Source organism: Poromitra crassiceps, assembly GCF_964638095.1.
Source record: "Poromitra crassiceps genome assembly, chromosome: 2".
Lineage (NCBI taxonomy): Eukaryota > Metazoa > Chordata > Actinopteri > Beryciformes > Melamphaidae > Poromitra > Poromitra crassiceps.
In genome coordinates, this window is record NC_139624.1 from 112,445,068 (window position 1) to 112,467,233 (window position 22,166).

The 22,166-nt window shown below is 44.4% G+C and overlaps 1 protein-coding gene across 1 annotated transcript in view; it reads right to left on the reverse strand.

Annotated features, from left to right (window-relative positions):
* The window catches only part of LOC310771382 (retinal-specific phospholipid-transporting ATPase ABCA4-like), a gene marked incomplete at both ends in the record, with an annotated part of 189,101 nt that overhangs the window by 96,982 nt on the left and 69,953 nt on the right, over positions 1-22,166 (reverse strand). The window contains 7 exons of the mRNA XM_083631907.1: positions 2,843-2,974; positions 3,323-3,500; positions 4,406-4,588; positions 5,414-5,491; positions 7,716-7,920; positions 14,993-15,214; positions 21,339-21,561. Of these exons, the coding sequence (XP_083488033.1) occupies positions 2,843-2,974; positions 3,323-3,500; positions 4,406-4,588; positions 5,414-5,491; positions 7,716-7,920; positions 14,993-15,214; positions 21,339-21,561 (1,221 nt within the window). The remainder of the gene's footprint in view (positions 1-2,842; positions 2,975-3,322; positions 3,501-4,405; positions 4,589-5,413; positions 5,492-7,715; positions 7,921-14,992; positions 15,215-21,338; positions 21,562-22,166) is intronic.

Genomic DNA, 22,166 nt, shown 5'->3' on the forward strand with positions numbered 1-22,166 from the left:
GAGGGAGACAGACACAGAGTACAGTCAAACTGAGAGACAGACAGAGACTACAGTCATACTGACAGAGACACAGACACAGAGTACAGTCATATGGAGAGAGACATAGATACGAGTACAGTCATACTGAGAGAGACATAGACACAGAGTGCAGTCACACTGAGAGACAGACACAGAGTACAGTCATACTGAGAGAGACAGACACAGAGCCTACAGTCATACTGAGAGAGACATCTAGACACAGAGTACAGTCATGTGTACACGTAAGAACAACCAAAAACAACGAATGACAGCGTTTGGTAATGAAGATCTCAGAACGTTACCATTTTACAATTTTCGAGCCGAAATTGTAACTTAGCAACGTTGCTCCAAAATGTTGCTATTTTACACTTTTTTTGGAGATCGGGTTGATAAGTACAGATCTTGTTACCCTCTAGTTACATGCTTATTTGCGGGCTGTATTCTAAAGCGTTACCAAACGCTGTCATTCGTTGTTTTTGGTTGTTCTTCCGTGTGTGATGAGTTTGAGTTACCAGTGTTCAGTCACTACTACTGGGCTGCCAATGTTAGAGCCTTAAGAGTATGCTTACAATTAAATATATACTAAGGAAGTGTGTAAACAGCTACGTAACATTGCAATCAAATAATATATGTAAGCATAGTTAACTTAAGCATGGACATACAATAGAAGATCTCTAAAGTGAAAAAACAAAAACATTACAACATAGTGCTTTCAACCTATGTAAAACATGTGTGCAACAATATACAAATTACAAATTACGAGTTACCCATTTCTGACCTCACCTAAGTAGTCCAACACGGATCCCAGATGGTTGAGAACTTTCCAATCGAGTTAGTCCTCAGAGACCTAAGTCTCTCCATGCGCACCACTGAGACCATGTCTGTCAGCCACAGCTGAAAGGAGGGTGGAGAGGGGTACTTCCAGTCTTTCAAAATAAGTCTTTTGGCAACAACCATCCCCTGTGTCAGGGACTGCTGCACAGCCATGGGAAGAAGTAATGAGGAATCCGAACAGCCAAAAATGGCAAGTTCAGCCTCCGGCTTAAGAGTTACTCTGTAGGCCTTGGAATACCAGTCGAAAACTTTGGCCCAGAATCCAGATATCAAAGGGCAAAGCCAAAAAGCATGTGACAATGTACCCTCTAACACCTGGCACCTATCGCATAGTGGAGAGACAGATGGGTAAATCTTGTGCAATTTCGATTTGGAATAGTGAAGACGGTGAGTAACTTTGAATTGGATCAGCTGGTGTCTACTGTTAACTGAACAAGACTGGACCATAGACAAACTCTTGTCCCATATCATCTGCGATAGATCAACACCAAGTTCATCCTGCCATGCCTCTCTGATCTTCTCAGTGGAGGCCCTGTTATAGTTATCAAATAAGTGTACTAGTCTAGTGATAAGGTGCCTGGAGTGGGGGGGACTCAACAAGACCTCAGAAAGTGTGTGTTCGTCTGGGAGAACTTCAAAATCTTGAAACTTAGAACGTACATAATCTCTGATTTGTAGATATCTAAACCAATGCGTGTTGGGCAACTCAAATTTCCTCCTCAGAAGGTTGAAAGAGGCGAAATGGCCATCTATGTATAGGTCTCTGATTAAACACAGCCCTTTCTCACTCCCAGAAATCAAGTTGTCAGGTGTCCCCTGTCGCCAAAACATTAAGATAACTTATGTATATTATATTTGAGTGCAATGTTACACACTTCTTTATTCTTCTATATATTTAACTGTAGGTGTAACAGCATTGTGTTGGTGGTACTTGCAGCAACCCATGTTAGGGGCTTGCCCAGGGGTGGATTCAAACTGCCGACCTTCGGCTTACGGGACGGACATGCTAACCACTTCGGCGGAGCAGATTAATGTGCTTTTATACTGGGGGTGTGAGTTTAACCAATACTCGCTACCACTCGGGACTCACGAGGAATCGGCGCTGATTCACTTCGGTTACATAGGCACATTTTTGCTTTTGTTTTTGTTTTCATTTCACACTTGCTTTGGCAATGTACTGTATACATATGTTTCTCATGCCAATAAAGCCCCTTTGAATTGAATTGAATTGAATTGAATTGAATTGAATTGAATTGAGAGAGACAGAGAGAAATAGACACAGAGAACATAAAGGATGGTCTTTCTTACAGCAATAACGAATGTCTCAGTTAATGGGCTAATTATTTATTCATGTTAAAACCAAGCGGTAACCTCCGTCTTGGAAGAACTGTCGAAGGCCACTTCACTACACGAGTAAATCCCCATAGACCCCCTGTGTTAAAATTCCCGAAATTACAACAGAATTAAACGTGTTTACAGCCTGGCCCAAAATATGGCTTTGCCCTCTATAGCTAATTTCACTGTTCATGTCAACTGTATGAGGGTGGCTGCAAAAAGAAGTCAGATTGTAAGTCAATGGGAAACTGATCCGACTTCTCACTTGATTTATGACCTCAGTACTTTCCTAATGCCTTTATGACCTCAGTAACTTTCCTAATGAGTTTATGGTCTCAATCGCTAGTTTCAAGTCTTCTTCAATACATCATCATGTTCATTTTGTAAATTATGGTCCCATTTAGATTAAAATAGACAATAAAGCAGATTATGATTTGGGCCAGGTCGCTGCTCACAGATCAATTCAGGCAGCTAAAAAAAGAAAGAAAGAAAATAAGATGGCGACAATCAGAATGCCAAACTCAAGGCTTCAAACCAATCACAACCAGTCTACCAGTCTATGGTTAAAATGCTATAGGTCAGGATGCACCCTTAGAAGCCTAAATAACCCTTTATCCCTCCCCCCCACCCCCTGCAAATGTAGAGAGTTACGTACTGCTGGAACAGGATGTTGTGCTGGGGACACATGCCCAGAGACAGGCGGATGGTGTCCATGTCTGTCCGGATGTCCCTGCCGTAAATGGTGGCTGTCCCCGAGGTGGGGGGGAACATGCCGGTCAGGATGGACCTGGCAGACAGACAGAGAGAGAGAGAGAGAGACACTCTCACACACACGCACGCACACGCGCGTACGGCCGCAAACGCGCACGCACACACACACACACACACACACACACACACACACACACACACACACACACACACACACACACACACACACACACACACAGTGGAGATATGAGAGGTGAAGTAATGTGGTTATATTCACACCCTTATGTATGTATGTGTGTGTGTGTGTGTGTGTGTGTGTGTGTGTGTGTGTGTGTGTGTGTGTGTGTGTGTGTGTGTGTGCGCGTGCGTGCGTGCGTGCGTGCATGTGCTTGCGTGTGTGTGTGTGTAGCACATGTGTACATACATGGTAGTGGTCTTGCCAGCTCCGTTGTGGCCCAGTAAGGCAGTGATCTGACTCTGGTAGAAGTTGATGGTGAGGCCGTCCACGGCCGGGCGGAGGCTGCTGCCAAACACCTTGACCAGGTCCTTGATGCACACCCCCTCCACCAGACCCAGAGGCTCCGCCTCGAACAACACCTGGCCTGCACACAGCCAGCACAACAACACTTAAAGCCATTACACCGATTCCTACCTGGACGCTATTCGGATGAGAGAGTGAGCTAGCCCCTTTCAGGACTGTGTTGTCACTGGCTATACAGCTCATACACAGTCCCTTATACGGTCGTTATGAGGAATTGAATTGAATTCATGCTGCTAATAAATAACTTTAATATACCAATCCTGTGCCGTTTAAACTATTTTTTCGAAAATGACAAGATTGCAGCCGTCCCTTCTTCTATGTTAGCTTCTGACCAGAGGGGCGCTGTGGAGCGCTGTGATGGCTGGGCGCACAGGTTTGGTATATTAAAGTTGATTAGCATCAAGCATTCCTTTGCACACATCTTTATTCCAAACAATATATATATGACATGAGGTTTTTATTGTGTTTAATGCTTAAGTAGTAATCCATCACATTTATCATAGAAATACATATCTATTTTTGCTACTCTCTTCAAGTTTCAAGTTTATACAGTACTTGATAACAAACAATGCAACATCATGACCAGTAAGGAAATTCTTAGACTCAGATCCAACCTAACTTTACATAATACGTCAAAAAAGTCAAGTTAAAAGTGGTGTCATCAGTGATGTCACTTGAGCAATTGTAATGTCATTAGTGATGTAACTCGAGCAACTGTGCTTGCTCAACGGTGATGTCACTCAGGCAGTTGTGATGTCATCAGTGATGTCACTCGAGCAACTGTGATGTAGTATGAGCCAATGGCGCACAGTTGCACAATGGCGCCTAGGTGGGTGGGCAGCGTCTGTCTGTTTGTCTGTCTGTCTGTCTGTTAGTGCAATCTCAGACTAGAAGATGGAAATGAGTGTAACGAGTTGACAATTCAGTCGGATATCAGGCTAGAGATGATGGCCTGCTCTACAGTACCGTTTGCTCTGTCCTGCCCGCCCGCCTGGCTCTCCCACCCCGGCCTCTGCCGTTGGTCCTGGTGGTCACATGACCCCGGCTCCTCTGGGGGTTTGGCTCCCTGCTGGTTCTGCTCCTCCTCGCCCTGCTCCTTGTTTGCCAGGTTGTCAAAGCCCTTTTTGTCCAACTCCGCTTTGTGGTCACCTTCAGGGAAACAGCATGGATACAAACAAAAACAATTAAGCGCAAATTCACAATAGTTGAGACCACATTATGCGAATTTCCGAAATACAGGATGGCACACGCACAGACAGCCCACCCTCTGCCTCTGCCACCCTGAATTTCAACCCCCTGCCAAATTTCAGCATCCTAGCTCGAAAACTGTGCCCACTGAAAGGGTGGTGAACTTTTTATGGACCGACCGATCGACCAACTGACTGACAGAGTGACCTATAGAGCTGCTGGTCGCAGCTAAAAACTTTACCTACTGTATACAGTATAGACTTTTCTAAATTGAGATATCGACCAATTTGTCACAAGTCATTGACTGAAAAAGTGCCAACACTCTACCGTCAATATTTCAGGAATAGCAATTGAGTGACTTTATGTTGTAGGGATGGGACGATATATCAAAATTCAATATATCGCAATATGAAAATGTGATGGTGCATGGTGTGCATTGTGGGGCAGAAAGATTAATGGTGATAATAGCACCATTTTATTCTGCTGTAGTAATCACAAATGAGAATTGACCATCACTTTTTCACAAAAAAATATTTTATTGTCACTTTGTAATGACAGTCTCATATTGTTGTTCTAGCAGCCAATGGCAATGCTAGAAAGATTTGTGTCTCCGAAATAAATATTTCTGCAGTCAGACTTGACTGTTGTCATGGAACTTTTATTTATTAGGCTACATCATATGGTAGCTGTATTGAATCGTGAACCCCATACTGTGTATAGAATCATATTGTGAGGTAGTGATTTGTTTTCCAAAATGGACATACTGGTTAAATGTTAAGAACTTACCTGAAATTGGAGTCACAGTGTTGATCCAATACCAGGGCAGGAAGGGGAAATAAAATGGCCGCCCAATTCCATACTGTCCTGTGATGGACAGGAAAAAGAAAACAGCTAAATATGTCAATAAAACGAACATTTGATAACAGGGAAGGGGGGTGCTGCAGCACCCTCTGCTGTTTTGTATTGGAATTGCAGTCTCAATAAAAACATATGATTAAGGGCCTGTGTCCACCTAGCGTCTTTTTCCGACGTTAAACGCTGGGAGTGCGCTGGGGAACGCTGATCTCGGCGCACAATATAACAAGGAAGCAGTCTGAAACTAACGTTAGCTCAGTGCGGTAGTAGCTTGATAGCTGACAGCTAACATTAGCAAACAACACACATACAGTGATTTAGCTCAACACTCACCAGAAATATTAAGTGTCTAGCCAATCTGCTCCCACAATTGAGCCTTTCTGTCTCTGTTGCGATAGTTTTTTCATATGATTAGTTGCCAGAAAAGGAGCACCCAACACCAGTGTCTTTCTGAAAAGTTAAAATAATTTCAGCTGGAAGCGCTGGGAGCGCTGGGAGTCGGGCGCACAAAAACACCAGAGCGCTGTGAAAATAAGACACTGGACGCAGCGCACTTTCTCTAGACGTCCGTGTGCGCTCGCATACGCTCTCCCCCCATTGGAAACAATTGAAAATAGACGCCGGAGCTGATGAAAAGACGCCACAGGCCCTAAAATGTGTTTTATATGTTTTATACTGCGATATTTAGGGTTTATGAGCAAAGATGTTATTTTTGATGTTTGGGTTTAGAATAATAAGATAATGAAATATAATAATAAGCTCAGTGTTTCTGCCTGTGTTGCTGTCTGTTGTAGTGTAAAACGACCTAAAGGGAGAGAAGGTGGTGACATGAAAGTGAGTAAGAAAAGGAGAAAATACTATACACAACAGTATAATCCTAATGTTAATTTAAAATGAGATATTCCTCTAAATATGGCTAAAAAACATCCAAACGTCCAAATAAGATTAAAAGAAATCAAGGTGCCCAAGAGTCCCTTCCTTGCAGCACCCACTGCTTAAAATGACTTCCAGCGGCCCTGTTTGATAATGATGATAATCTCTGACAATTGTTGTTCTGCCAGCGCAGAAGGCAGGCCAAATAGCATTTACGTCTGCCCTGGCTGTCTTTCCTATCTTGCAAAACAGCTGTGATGTTTTGAGATGAGGTCTGACCCACTTCTTACCGCAATTCAGATCCGGCGCGCAGTGCAATTTTGTAATCGTGCTCCCTCTGTCTCCCTATATCTCTATCTGTCTCTCTCCCTGCACCGTCTAGGTCATACTTCCAGCAGAATTCTAACATCCATACACATAATATGATACATTCATATAACGCCGCATGCGTGTGTTGAGTTGTCGTGTGACAATTAAAGATGGGTTTGTCCATCCACTTTTTCTTCTTCAAACACGCATCATTCATCATCTCTTATAAATCCAATATCAGAAACTCTAAAAAAAAAATGTTATTATGATTTATAATAAAAAATGTACCGGTACTGTCTGCTTTTCCACTTTAAAGCTGTGGGTACTGAAGTCCGTGGTCTTGCTCCAAACTGACTTTCAAACAGCACTCGTCACTCGTCATTTCAAAAATTAAACATATTTATTCATCAAATTCAAAAAGTTGTTCTAAAAGTTGCTCTTAATTCCACAAATTAACCAAAAACGAAATTCCACCTATGTGGTGAAATTTGAAAAGTGGTATATAAAATGGTATATATCCTTTTTGGAACTACTACCTACACCCTTCACTTTTCCCCAAGGGGCAACCTCAGGTCCTGAAAAAATTAATGAAGTCAATGCAGAAGTGCCTTAAAGCTGCATTCTTTCTCATGGTCAGCAGGGGGGCGACTCCACTGCCTCCAAAAATAAGTCTGATTGTATACTATACAGTATATATATTATCCACCTTATTCCTAGCTGCCATGATGCCTATGGGTGCTACTCGAGGTTTCACAACGGGGATCCACAAACCACTGGGTGACATCATGATGGCTACATCTATATATTTATGGAGTCGGTGGGCCATATCTTACACCCAGTGCAAGGGCAAGCATTATCTTTGCTAGTTTCTAGCACTCAAATTCTCCCTTTTTTCTTTTAATTACCACTGGGTCAGTACATCAAACGACGTGTTTCAGCAACCCAGTGGTCATTAAAATACAAAAAGGGAGTTTGAATGCTAGAAACTAGCAAAGATAATGCTTGCACTCGGCATAAAATATGGCCCTATGCCGCTCCCTGATGCACTGACCGGGGAAGACACTGTCCAGGTACCAGGCCAGCAAGGCGTAGAGCACAGTGTCCAGGCACAGCATGAGGATGGAGGTGTGGAAGGAGAACTCATCACCCTCCAGAGGGCTGGTCTGGATGTTGTCCCACTGCAGACCCAGGCCCTGCTCCTCGTACCGGGAAAGGTACTCCGTCCCAAAGCCAAACGCCACCTGGGACAGCAGACTCTGAAGGGCCAGGGGCAGGAACAGAATATTGAATAGTTGGATGGAGAACTGTGAGTAACAAGCAGTATATTATTATTAGTAGTAGTAGTAGTAGTAGGACTAGGAATAGTAGCAGTAATAGTTGCATACTATATATTTAAAAAAGTAGTAATGCACAGATATATCGGTTGAATATCGGAATTGTTTTGCATGGTTGACTACAATCAGCTCATTGACCCGATAAGATTAAATCGGCAGTGGAACTCATTAACATACGTATACATACAGTAGGGTACATACATACTTATTGCGTCAGTAATCTATTCCAAAGACGTTCAAGTTTGAATGGAAGGACAGCCAATCAGCATGATGTAACAATTCGTTTATTTTCATTTAAAAAAGGGATTTTTGGTTGTGTGAAAGAATGTTGTAATAAAAGATCTTCCGTCAATCTACTGTATATTCATTGCAAAGTTTAATGAAGGGCAGAATATAGATTATTTTGGCAGGGCACAAATACGAAACAAAATATTGGCAGGCTATCGTTATCGGCCAATTGTGGTATTTGAAATATCAAGTATCATATGGGCCAAAAATGTCCATATCCTAAGAAGTAATTAAAAGAGACATTTTATTAACTAGCCTAATTTCCCCAGATAGGGCATCTAGGGCTCTTCATGGTAAAATCAGTGTTATTGGGTATCTTTAATTGATCTTATTGTATTTTCCCTCAATATTGGTGTTTTCTTTTCTATGTTTCTACGTAGGCCTTTTTTAAACACTTTTAAACTTTATCTAGGCTACAGTTTATAGACTAAAGGCCCAATTATACTCTACGTTAAAGACGGAGACGGACAGAGCCTTCTGTCCGTACTCTGCGTTCATTTCATGCGTTTTCTGTCTGTCCTCTGAAAGATTATGGATACGCATTAAACGGAACAAAACCACACACACACTCATACATTTGACTCTCTACTGCCCACTGGTGGATGTATTGCTTAACATGGTACCAACGTGAAAGACGCATGGAAGTATGTGAGCAGTGACGATTACACCATTTGAAACGGATGCATTTATTTTCATATGAAAATGGAGTATAAATGAGCCTTAAGATACCTACAGACTGTAAGATTTTATCCATCTTATAAGTTTATTGCAGGCCACACTGTGCGACGTTGGATCTAATAAACTTGGGTACGACGTCAGTTTTGATGTGTGCAGACTATACGATTACAACGCACGTCTCTCTGTCAATACCTGTCATAGCAGTGATACACATGCAAGAATCAAACATCAGCAGTGCACACCACAGCTACGCACATGCCCGTAGCTACCATTGAGGACACCGAGGTCATGACCTCAGTATTTTCTTAGAAAAAGAAAATAATAATAATAATAATTTTTGAAAAATAGCCCCGGCCCCCAGATCTATTCATCTGTCATTGATGTTTTAAAGCCCTCATAAATAACATGATATATGACATAGTTGATCAGAAATGCAACAATTTGCTTCCTCTCTGTGTGCAATATAGAAGGAAGAGACATACTGTAACTGACCACAACGTTCAAATTTTGCATTTGGGCTAGATTGGGGCTAGACTTTGGGGACAGTTCTATTAAAGTGAATGGGTAAGTAACTCCCCTGTAAGTGCTGTTTGTGCAGATGGGTAATTTAATTGAGCAGTATTCTGCCATGTGACCTGTATGCAGAATATAATTATGTGGGGAGACGTTTATTTTTTGTATCATTGTAAAACAACAACACAGAAAAGAGGATATTAATCTAATATGATGTCTGTAGTTCTTTGTAGATCTAGCCTCTTAATTTTGCTCTCAACGTGCACCAGATTGAAGCATTTTACTTTAAAATGGACAACATTTTCTAATCGGGGGGCATAGCCCCCCCTGGACCCAACACGCCACGCTAAAATGACCTCGGTATTTCGCAAACCCTGGTTGCGGCCATGGCTACGCATCAATGAATGTGCGCCACAGTTGTCTGTAGAGATGTCAACAACAAATTGACAAAGCTTAGCAAGAATATAGAGCCCTTGCAGAGTGGAATTTATGTGTATGGAAAAACATCCAAGGAGGAGGAGAATGTGGACCCGCTCGTGGCTATAGGGAACAGAGGCCAACACGGGATGGCAATTGACCTATCGCTAAGTCCCGCCCCGAACGCAGACAAGCAAATCACAGCGCGTGCAGGTCTACCATACACTCGGACAACCTGAGCCTAGGGCTCCATAGAGAAGCATAAGAAATCGGGTGATTGATGTGATTATAACATCGCCAGACACCAGTCAAACCCTAAAACGAGGGAATTAATCCTGTTCTCCAAATAAATGTGAGGTAGTGTAAAGAGAAAAGATCCAGGAGGAAAACATGATGTTAAAAGCTGTAAGCTATGCCTCTGCTGATCTGCTGCTACACCACCACCCATGCGTGCGTGCCGTTGTCTCGCTATGAAAAACATCTACACTTTTTAACGTTTCTTGATTATACAGAGGTACATGAAATAGATTAACAGGCGCCACTCTTCAATTCGGCATATAGGCTATATAATCCACGGAGAGGTTACTCTAAGTGAATGTCAATTCTGGATGTGAGTCGCCTGTTATCCACTGCTGTCTTCCTCCGTTAAAACGTTTGATTAAAGATTTGCTAAAGCCGTTTCCAGGCATGAGGTAACGTCAACTATTTATTAGCCTCCTCTACTAGCATTTGCGTCTATATACAAATGTGATCATGAAGGATTTCTAATTGGTTGTAGTCATAGCTGTCACCCTACATTTCTGACAGTGTCAGAATTCGTCCTAGGCGGATGATGTGAGAGCTAGGATTACATTTCAGAGAGAATTAAGGAACTGTTCAGCGCTCTGCTTTGTGGAGACTTGGCTAAAAGAGGACATACCCGACCAATCCATTCTGCCATCGGACAATTTCAGTGTGCACAGGAGTGACAGAACTGAAGCCTCCGGGAAGCAAAAAGGTGGGGGCGTCTGCTGTTTCATCAACAACTCATGGTGTGATCCCAGATGTATTTCCACTCTGTCTAAAAATTGCACGCCTGATGTTGAGCAGTTATCACTACTGTGCAGGCCTTTTTACTTGCCAAGAGAGCTTACTGCGATAATATTGATTACTGCCTATATTCCACCAAAAGCTAACATTGACTCTGCACTGTCATTATTGCATGAGAATATCATGAGGCACTATGCTAAACATCCAGAAGCTGCAGTAATAGTGGTTGGCGATTTCAATCAAGCTAACTTGAGACAAGTCCTGCCAAATTTCAAACAGCATGTCACATGCCCAACTAGAGGTGTAAACACCCTAGATCATTGTTACACCCCCTACAAAGATGGCTACAAAGCTACTCCTCTTCCAGCTTTCGGCAAAGCAGATCATGATGCTATCCTCCTGTTACCTAAGTACAGGCAGCGATTAAAGTACTCGCATCCAGTAACAAAAGAGCTGCGCCGTTGGTCTACTACATCAGAGACCGAGCTGCAGGATGCAATGCAGGCTACAGATTGGGCCATGTTTAAAGCAAGCACTGACAATGTCAATGAGCTGACAGATGTAGTTACATGCTACATTGCTAAATTGTATGATGACATCATCCCCATGGAGACTGTAAAAGTCTATCCCAACCAGAAACCATGGGTTGATAAATCAATACGTGAGGCCCTAAAGGCACGCACTGCCGCCTACAAAACTGGGCAGAGCACAGGAGATATGACAGTGTACAAAGCAGAGTCATACAAACTTAGAAAAGCGGTGAAAGCCGCAAAGCAGCGCTATAAAGACAGAGTGGAGGCACAGCTGGGTGATCGTGACAGCAGACGTGTATGGCAGGGTCTCAAAACCATCTCAGATTATAAGGGACGGGCCACCACCTCGCCTGAAGCAGACCCCTCTCTGGTGGAGGACCTAAGTGTCTTTTTTGCACGCTTCGGGGCCAGCCACACTGGGAGCTGCACTGCTGCAGACGCTGAGGACAACTCCAGCGCTGCTGGCAACATCTTAGACCCAGGAGGTGACTGCTCACTAACTGTGACAGAGCTGGATGTGAAAACAACGCTAAGGAGGGTGAACATCAGGAAGGCTGCTGGCCCAGACGGCATTCCAGGCAGAGTGCTGAGAGCCTGCGCAGACCAGCTAGCACCAATCCTCACCTTCATATTCAATCTATCCTTGGCCAGCTCTATTGTCCCCTCCTGCTTCAAAAAGTCTACCATCATCCCCGTTCCAAAGAAAAAGAACCCTGCCTGCCTAAACGACTACCGCCCCATCGCTTTAACATCTATAGTGATGAAGTGTTTTGAGAAGCTCATCAAAAATCTCATCCACGCATCACTACCCAGCAACCTTGACCCCATGCAGTTTGCATATCGCCCAAACAGGAGCACAGATGATGCCATCTCTCACATACTCCACACCACCCTCTCCCACCTGGACATCGGTAAGGGGAACTATGCACGCCTGCTGTTTATTGACTACAGCTCTGCGTTCAACACCATAGACCCCCACATTCTGGACGGTAAGCTCAGGAGCCTGGGACTGAGCCCTTCACTCCGCTCCTGGATACTGAACTTTCTGACAGACAGACCGCAGGTGGTGAAGATTGGAAACCGCACATCCAGCATGCGCACCCTCAGCATCGGTGCCCCTCAGGGCTGTGTGCTCAGCTCTTTCCTCTTCCCTCTCTACACACATGACTGCACAGCCACCCACAGCTCCAACGTCATAGTGAAATTTGCTGATGACACAGTGGTGGTGGGGCTGATCGAGAACAACAACGAGACGGCCTACCGAAGTGAGGTGGAGAGGCTGACATCATGGTGTAAGAACAACAACCTGGACATGAATGTCACCAAAACAAAAGAAATGCTGGTCGATTTCAGAAGGAAGGGGCAGAGAGCACAGCACATGCCGCTGGAGATAAATGGGTCCACAGTGGAGTTCGTGAGCAGTTACAAGTACCTTGGTGTGCACATCTCAGCAGACATGACCTGGTCCACAAACACCACCGCGGTAGTGAAGAAAGCGAGGCAGCGCCTGTACCATCTTAGGCGGCTGAGGAAGTTTAAAATCTCTTCAGCGCTGCAAAAGTCCTTCTACACCGCCACGATTGAGTCTGTGCTGTCAAGATGCATCACTACATGGTTTGGTAACTGCTCCTCCCAGAACAAGAAGGCACTGCACAGGGTGGTGAGGTGTGCGGAGCGCATCACTGGATCTGCTCTGCCTTCGCTCGAGGACATCTACACCAGGAGGTGTAGCACCAGAGCCAAGAGGATCATCAAGGACAGTTTGCACCCCCACCATGCCATCTTCCAGTGGCTTCCGTCTGGCAAGCGTCTCTGCTGCCTCAAAACAAGGACTGAGCGGCTGAGGAAGAGCTTCCTCCCACAAGCCATACGGAGCCTGAACTCCAAGTAGTTTTACTGTATCTGAACTTTATTCAGACTCCTTTTGCACTACATATAAAGACATTGCACTTCATGGACAAGCACAGTTTGCACTACAACTTAAATGTCCCTTAAATGCACTTTAACTGTCTTTCATGTGGTTCTAACTTTTTTTTAACCCTTTAACTTTTTTTAACCTTTTATCATGTTTATTTCTGTATTCTATTTTTTTCTACTGTACAGCAAAGTCATGGGCCGAGGCTTTTAACTTTCATTGTAGTTTGCTGCATATGACAATAAAGTTTCCTTGATCCTCCTTGATCCTTGATCCTAGGCTATCTTTGGTCGCAAGACTGTGACAATGGCCATCTTCGAAGCTCTCTCACTGCCCGACGCAAGACGAGCATTTTTGTAGCCACGACCAAAGATATCTCTGCGTTTCTTTCACGTTGCTCAGTCATCTTTCATCTGGGACAGCCCAAAGTCTGTCAAACTAAAGGCAATGCCCGTGACGAATTTCCCCCCTGGGACAATAAAGTATAACTAACTAAGTCAGAATGAATCATCTTTAGTCTTGAGTCTAGACTGGGAAATATTCGGAAGGGCTCCAGTTCCTAAGGAATCAGGAAGATCAAAATAGCATAAAGATTTGAGGGAATAAATCTTGGAACTACAATTGGCCAATCAATCATAATATTTCAGCTCAACCTTTCTACCCAGGTGCAGTGTGGTGGGAGGGACCAGACACAGTGTGGTGGGAGGGACCTGGCACAGTGTGGTGGGAGGGACCGGGTACAGTGTGGCAGGAGGGACCAGGCACAGTGTGTTGGGAGGGACCAGACACAGTGTGTTGGGAGGGACCAGGCACAGTGTGGTGGGAGGGACCAGGCACAGTGTGTTGGGAGGGACCAGACACAGTGTGTTGGGAGGGACCAGGTACAGTGTGGTGGGAGGGACCAGGTACAGTGTGGGGGGAGGGACCAGGCACAGTGTGTTGGGAGGGACCAGGTACAGTGTGTTGGGAGGGACCAGGTACAGTGTGGTGGGAGGGACCAGGCATAGTGTGGTGGGAGGGACCAGGTACAGTGTGTTGGGAGGGACCAGACACAGTGTGTTGGGAGGGACCAGGTACAGTGTGGTGGGAGGGACCAGGTACAGTGTGGGGGGAGGGACCAGGCACAGTGTGTTGGGAGGGACCAGGTACAGTGTGTTGGGAGGGACCAGGCACAGTGTGGTGGGAGGGACCAGGTACAGTGTGGTGGGAGGGACCAGGCACAGTGTGTTGGGAGGGACCAGGCACAGTGTGGTGGGAGGGACCAGGCATAGTGTGGTGGGAGGGACCAGACACAGTGTGTTGGGAGGGACCAGGTACAGTGTGTTGGGAGGGACCAGGCACAGTTTGTTGGGAGGGACCAGGTACAGTGTGGTGGGAGGGACCAGGTACAGTGTGGTGGGAGGGACCAGGCACAGTGTGTTGGGAGGGACCAGGTACAGTGTGTTGGGAGGGACCAGGCACAGTGTGTTGGGAGGGACCAGGTACAGTGTGGTGGGAGGGACCAGGTAGAGTGTGGTGGGAGGGACCAGGCACAGTGTAGTGGGAGGGACCAGGTACAGTGTAGTGGGAGGGACCAGGTACAGTGTGGTGGGAGGGACCCATTAAGATGTGGCACACCCACCAGCAGGATCTTGATGTCCTTGGTGAGGTGGTCCTGCCAGGAGAAGCAGAGTATGTGGGGCAGGTAGAGGGTGAAGTAGATGATGCCACAGCAGGCGGCGGCCAGGTTGGCCCTGTTGAAGAAGACGCTGAGCAGGAAGCACTGCATGATGGATGCCGAGGTGAAGGTGAGCAGGAAGAGGAGCAGGATGAGCGGGTTGCTGTAGTTCAGCACACGGCCTCCCTGCAGACGATAGACACAGAGAAATAAGTTTGACATTTCCAGGTCTGCTTGCAAAGGTACTCTTTCCGAACTTGACACTCTTTGCCATTCTGCTATGTGGTTTGCCACAAATCTCCCCTTCAGAACAAAACACACCACGCATTGCATTCTTTACTCTGTATGGTCAATTGGGCCTCCCTTCAGGCTTACTACAGTACAAGACCCTCTCTCTTCTTCTTTTTGGGGCCAGTCGGGCCCCTATAATCGACCCAGTCGCCAGCACTCTATGCATGACTCCACACACGGTCACACATCAGAGTGCTATTGCTACCAGTGTTGCCAGATGGGCTGGTTTTCCGGCCAATTGGGCTCGATTGGATTGCGTAAAAATATCGATTGTGTAAAAATATCAAAGTTTGTTTACTGTGTACTGTATGTAGCCTATGTAGCATAATTGATAGGCTACTGTGGAGGGGAGGATTCGCTTGTTTTGGACAGGTTTCCTCGTCAAATATTTTGGGCTAGTTTTTGAACAGCTTTTGACCTGGAAACCGTCAGCTGTATCTGCCAACACTGACTGGTAGAGCGCCGTCATGTTGTTGAAAGCTAGATGGTGACATCACACGCATTGCAGCCAGGCTGCAGCTGCTTGTTGTTTACTCACCGGTAAAAATGGAGCACGGACATACTAACGTTAGTAAAAGCACAGATGGAGGACCCAACGAAAGACGGACCCGAGGAGGATAATTTTGTATTACCCCTGGATGCTCAAATGAGCACTATTGTGTAGAAGACAGTGGTAAAGTAATTTGTTGTTCTTCATGAAGAAGGCGGCTGTGGCTGCAGCTGCTCTCGTCTCTCAGCCCACCTCTGCAGTTGATCTGAAAATAGGTGAGTAAACTATCTGCCACATTTCAAAAACGTTTATCCTCCCCCGTTTATATTTGTCTTGACCATCAAAATTGCACTTGTGAAATTAATGAATATGCCTACAACACAGCACAGCGAATCCCATACTAGCTGTTGTAAACAGTAGCATCCATGGTGGTACGCTAGCTACATAGCAATCCTAGGCTAATATATTTGCCACACAAAACTATATGCTCAACATGGAAGGTCAAATCGCGATGCCTTTAAAGGACTATATGTATTTTTTAACCCCGAATCTAACGCTGCCACCCACGAGTCTCTACGAGTTACGGTTGCAGAGATACAAGCCGTTCGTCGGCTAGCAGCTAGCTTTAGCACTTTTGCTTAACAAATGTTGAACGCTCCGGTGGGGGAGCGTACCTATGTTCCCCGGGTCCTATATTCCCCGGGTCCTATGTTCCCCGTTTTTGTAGAACATAGAACCCTTTCTATGAAAAAGGGTCCTATGTTCCCCGCTTTTCCCAAATAGGGTCCTATGTTCCCCGCTATGTTCCATGGTCCGATGTTTCTCCCGAAATGCCAAAAACAGCCTACCTCATATGGGCTAAAACGGGCCTTAAACGCAAAAAAACGTGCCTTGCACCTGCTTCGGGAAGATATCAACATGGCTTTACGCTGGCAAATGCGCTTTAGGCAGAATGGGCGTGGCGCTCTCCCTGAATGGGCGAGAATGGGCGTGTCGGCCTTAAATGCCGGCCTAATGATATCTTCCCAACTGGCGTAAATTTAGCGCTTTGCGCTTTTGAAAACCAGGCCTATTCAGTGCGCCAGTTGCGAGGAGCGCTCTTCTGCCTCTCCCCTGTCACCCTTCTCTGTCTCTCTCTGAAACCAGGCCTATTCAGTGCGCCAGTTGCGAGGAGCGCTCTTCTGCCTCTTCTCTGTCACCCTTCTCTCTCTCTCTCTGAGACATGCCAGGCAGTTCACTGCCTGGCATGTCCCAGCATGCATTGTGGTACTCCATTTCGCTACTAAATAGCAACCAAATGAGCCGAAATATATGGTTACATGCTCCCAAAATAATGTGTAATGGTAACACAACCTGCAATTGTAGAACATTTCAATATTGGACCAAATAAAACATCGAAATGAAAACACCACCCTATGTGAAACATATATGTCCTCCTGGGCCTATATATATCCCTTGTCGATTTAACGTGATTTAGATAAGTGACAGCGGAACGTGCTTCTACTGTCATGTGCTATACCGTGATGTCCGCTCCAATAACTTGGCCCTACTTCACATTTAGTTTTACAATAAAAACACATTTATGTAATGACTTTACATAATGTAGGGTATATTTATGTGCATTTATGTGCATGATCCTTCCTGCAGCAGGCGAGAGAAAATGATATCTTTCTGGACAAACTTTCACCAATCTAATAGGCTATATTTTTCTAGCTGATGCATTTAGAACATTCTTTTCACTTTGATCTTGCTATAGTGTAGGGTATTTACATGCTTGCGGTATTTAAACTGCAGTTAGATTGATTTGAGAAGCATAATAATATGGAATAATAGCCTATATATGGAGACAGACAGACTGGATGAAGGGAGGGGGGGGGCAGAGCGCTTGGCTTTGTCTGGTTTTACCGGATTTGTCCAGGAATTGGAGCTTAAAAGGCAAGCGTGTGACTCTTTACTGCAATTCTCCAATGAGCGGACTATGCATAATTTTACGCTTAAAAGGCGTGGTTATAATGGTTGAGGCTGCGTGTAGCGCCGATACCAAGATAGCGAGTGCGCTGGTCCACACCCACTAACTGCGCTAGGTGGCCTAGCGCTAGGCATTAAACGCAGTTTCTACGCCGATTGCAACGATAGGGCCCACAGTATTCATTCATTTCACAAGTGCAATTTTGATGGTCCTCCATCTGTGCTTTTACTAACGTTAGTATGTCCGTGCTCCATTTTTACCGGTGAGTAAACAACAAGCAGCGCTGAAGCCTGGCTGCATAGACAAGAGCTATAATGCATGTGACATCAAGGTACAAAGCAAACAAACCACACTTGTATTGTTCAATGCTTCATCTCCACTTTAAATCCATACACAGAGCTTTTAAACTGGTTAGGAAATCCTGTTGCCTCTATGCAAAAGTTAATTTCCAACACGGACAGGAATGCCCCACCACAGCTAAAGCTGGGGATTGGCAAGGACCTCATGGGTATACATGGGTGACGATACCATGCACAGTATTCATGCATGTCTTCCTCATACAGAGGAAGACTGCAATTGCGATTTCTGTAGCAAGTGGGGCTTTACAGGGTGGGGTTACTAGCCCCACGTCCCCCCATTAACTCTATCAGACATTGATGGTGGGAGGAAACTGGAGTACTCGGAAGAAACCCACACGAGCACAGGGAGAACATGCAAACTCCACACAGAAAGGACCTGGATGGACTGGGTTTCGAACCCATGACCTTCTTGCTGTGAGGCGACAGTGCTAATTACTACCCACCTGCTGCACCAATGTCTGTCACACCCAACACCCAGTCCTCACTCCATATCCAATAAAAAAAATCCCCAAAACCAACACCTCCCTCGGTCTTGCATCATTTCAATCCACTGCTGCCTGTGACTGGAATGCTCGTCAAAAAAAGCCTTAAAATTTAATAAACTTATTCCCATTTCTGTCTTCAAAGATGCCATCTCAGACAGTCTTATTGATTGCTGCAACTGTTTTTCTACCATGTAAGTTTTTCTCAATATCTCATTTGTTGCTTGCCTGTGTTTTGTTCTGCCTATGTTTAGTTGTTATTATTGTTGAATTGGTGCTTTTACCATGTTTTTATATTCGGGCCCATCTTCCCTTCCCATAGTGGCTGTTGTCGCTTGCCAGGCCACCACTGTAAATAAGAATTTGTTCTGAATGACTTGCCTGGTGAAATAAAATAAAATAGACGAAAAGCTTCCACTAGAGGTCACAACAGCCCATCGAAACCTGTTCTCTGCACTGAGAGGACAAGTGAGGTGTTAAGTGTTAATCATTGATCGGTCCCATTCCTGCCAAGTGTTTGAAGGACTTCCCATGATGTCATTGTATTTACAGTCCCTTCAGTAATGATCTGTAAGCATGTGAGTGAGTCAGTCAAGTCAAGTCAAGTCAAGTTTATTTGTATAGCCCTAATTCACAAGCATGTCCCAGAGGGCTTCACAGAAAATATGTCTATGCTAATTCTAGCTGACACAACAGTAGCAAATTACAGAATAATGATAACACATTGAACAATTGATAGAGAAATATAGAAAATATAGAAATATAGGAGAGAGCGGAGGAGAGAGCAGGAGAAGGGAGGGAGAGCAGGGAGATTGTGAGAGAGTGATGAGGTGGGGGGGGGGATGGGAAATGTTGGGGAGTATAGGAGGTGGGGAAGGAGCAGGGGAAGGGGGAAAGAGGAGAGAGCAGGAGGGGGGAGGGAGAGCGGTGGCAAGTGGGGGAGGAGAGATCAGGGAGAGGGAGGAGGTGGGGAGAGAATGGGAAATGTGGGGGAGGAGAGAACGGAGAAGGAGAGGTGGGGAAAGGAGCAGGGAAGGGCGAAAAAAAGAGAATGGGTGCCATGCTTTAAAATAGAATGGATGCCATGCTTTAGAATAGTGGGGGGGGGGGGGGGTCGGGAACGGGAGGAGGTGGGGAGGGAGAGCAGGGGGAGTATGAGAGACTATATGGAGAGAACAGGGAAAGGAGGGCTAGCTGACACAACAGTAACAAATTACAGTAGTAATAATAACTGTCAGTGAGGGGAATGACTAAGCCTCTATCACCACCTCGTTATACAGTCAAAGGAAAATATTCTGGTAATGATTCACTGAAGAGATGAGATATGGATGCTATAGATCGAGAGCAGCTGATAGCTCATGTTGAATATAACCATCAACTGAATATAACCATCCACTGAGTATAACCATCCACTGAATACGAGGGATCAGCATGACATCACGACACCGCAAAACACCCGGAACTGTGGCAGTTAACTAGTATGAGTCGTGCCAAACAAACATTAATATCTCAAAAACTATACATCACATCGCTTATATTTTGACATTCTGAGTGAGAGCAGAAGTAGCTCAAGAGTTTGATGTATAATATGCATGTCATGTTAAAGTTGTGTGAACTGTCGCAGTTTTTTAAATGTAAACAGGGTCAGCCGGCTAGAGTCAGACGCTCAAGCTCAGACTGCATAGGGTCCTATTGCCGTTTCCGCCCAGTTCCAAGTTCCAAGTTCTCGTTTGTTTACAAAAATGCTGATCGGCTGATCCTTTATATATAACCATCCCTGAATGTAACCATTCACTGAATGCAACCATCCACTGAATTCAACCATCCACTGAATTCAGCCATCCACTGAATTCCAGTAAAGCCAAAGTCAAGGTAATCATGGATGGGTTAGAAAGCAGTATAAAGCCCACAGACTGGGAACTCCATTAATACATTTCATTGGCAATGTTTTCAGGTTAAAGGTAACTTATGCCTCACCTCACCATGGTGTACAGGAGGGCTGGGCGATATGGACCAAAAATCATATCTCTCAGTATATTTAGGCTGAATAGCGATACATGATATCTCTATTTTATTTTGTATTTTCTACAAAGTGGGCTAAATGTTCAGTTGAAAGTCAAAGCCACAATGTGAGATATCACAAGCACTTTTATTAAAACAAGACTGTAATTGACCAAATACCTCGATAGTGATATTGTGACAATATTGTAGGGATGACTATTGGTGCTTTCACAAAATATTTACACAATGAGATTTTTGATATGTGGATAATGACTTAGTGGGTAAAGGCAAATAATAGAAGAGCTAGAACAGTCTGGTAAGTTCAGAAAATGACATCACTTTACTGTAACGCAGCCTTTAAAACCAGGAAAAGACAACACATATGCCATATCACGATATCCAAAATCTAAGCCGATATCTAGTCTCATATCATGATATTGATATTATTGTATAAAGTAAGTAAGGTTTATTTGACATTTTTTTAAAGCACACATAATATTGCTTCACAGAATACAGACATTATGAAAACACACAAAAAAACTGTCGAGGATAAAAACACAACAAAGCCACAGGCTTATTTCCATTGTCCTCTGAATATCGATATACAGTATTGCCCAGCCCTACAGGAGAATATTGTCTTGGTTCCATTGCTGTCAAACTTGACACTAACGGAACCAAGAATATCTTCAGACTGTTTTTGGTCAATATTGGTCCTTACCATGATGATGGTGGTGAGGAGCACGGTGCTGGTGGCCATCACGAGGAAGCTGTCGATGAACCAGGTGGACCAGATGACCCCGGTACTGACGCCCATGGTCTTCAGGGTCTCCTTGAGCCGCAGCTCCTTCTCCAGGACGATGCTCTTCACCATCATGGACACAGAGTAGACCCAGGCCAGCACCATGAAGATCGGGAAACAGCGGTTCTGCGTCAGCATGAAGCTGCAAAGAGTAGGAGGAGGAGAAGAAAGGAGACAGAGAAGTAAGAAATAGTGATTGATATGGAGAACCAGGATCACGGGATGCGTAAGTAAGTACTGTACTTGAATACAATTTTGAGGTACTTGTACTTCAGTTGAGTATTTCCATTTTATGTTACTTTGTACTTATACGCCACTACAATTTAGAGAGAAATGTTGTACCTTTTACTCCATTAGCATACATTTAGCTATAGGCCTAGTTATTACTAGTTACTAGTTACAATGTTTTATGTTTGAAACATTTGATCATGTTTATAAAAATAACCATACAATACATGTACATGTATGTCAAATCTAATATTCCAATAATTTATGAAAAAATATAACTATGGGGACAGTTTCCATAATGTGTCTGTTTACTTTGATACTCTAAATACATAAACTACTACTACTAAATACATTTACATGTATTTAAGATTCATGTAAGATTTTGAATGCATGAATGATTGAATGAATGAATGAATGAATTTATTCGACAAATTAAAAAAAATACATTACACCAACAAGCATACAGCATAAAATAACTCATCAAGGATATCACAATAAAGTCATTACAATTATTTCCAT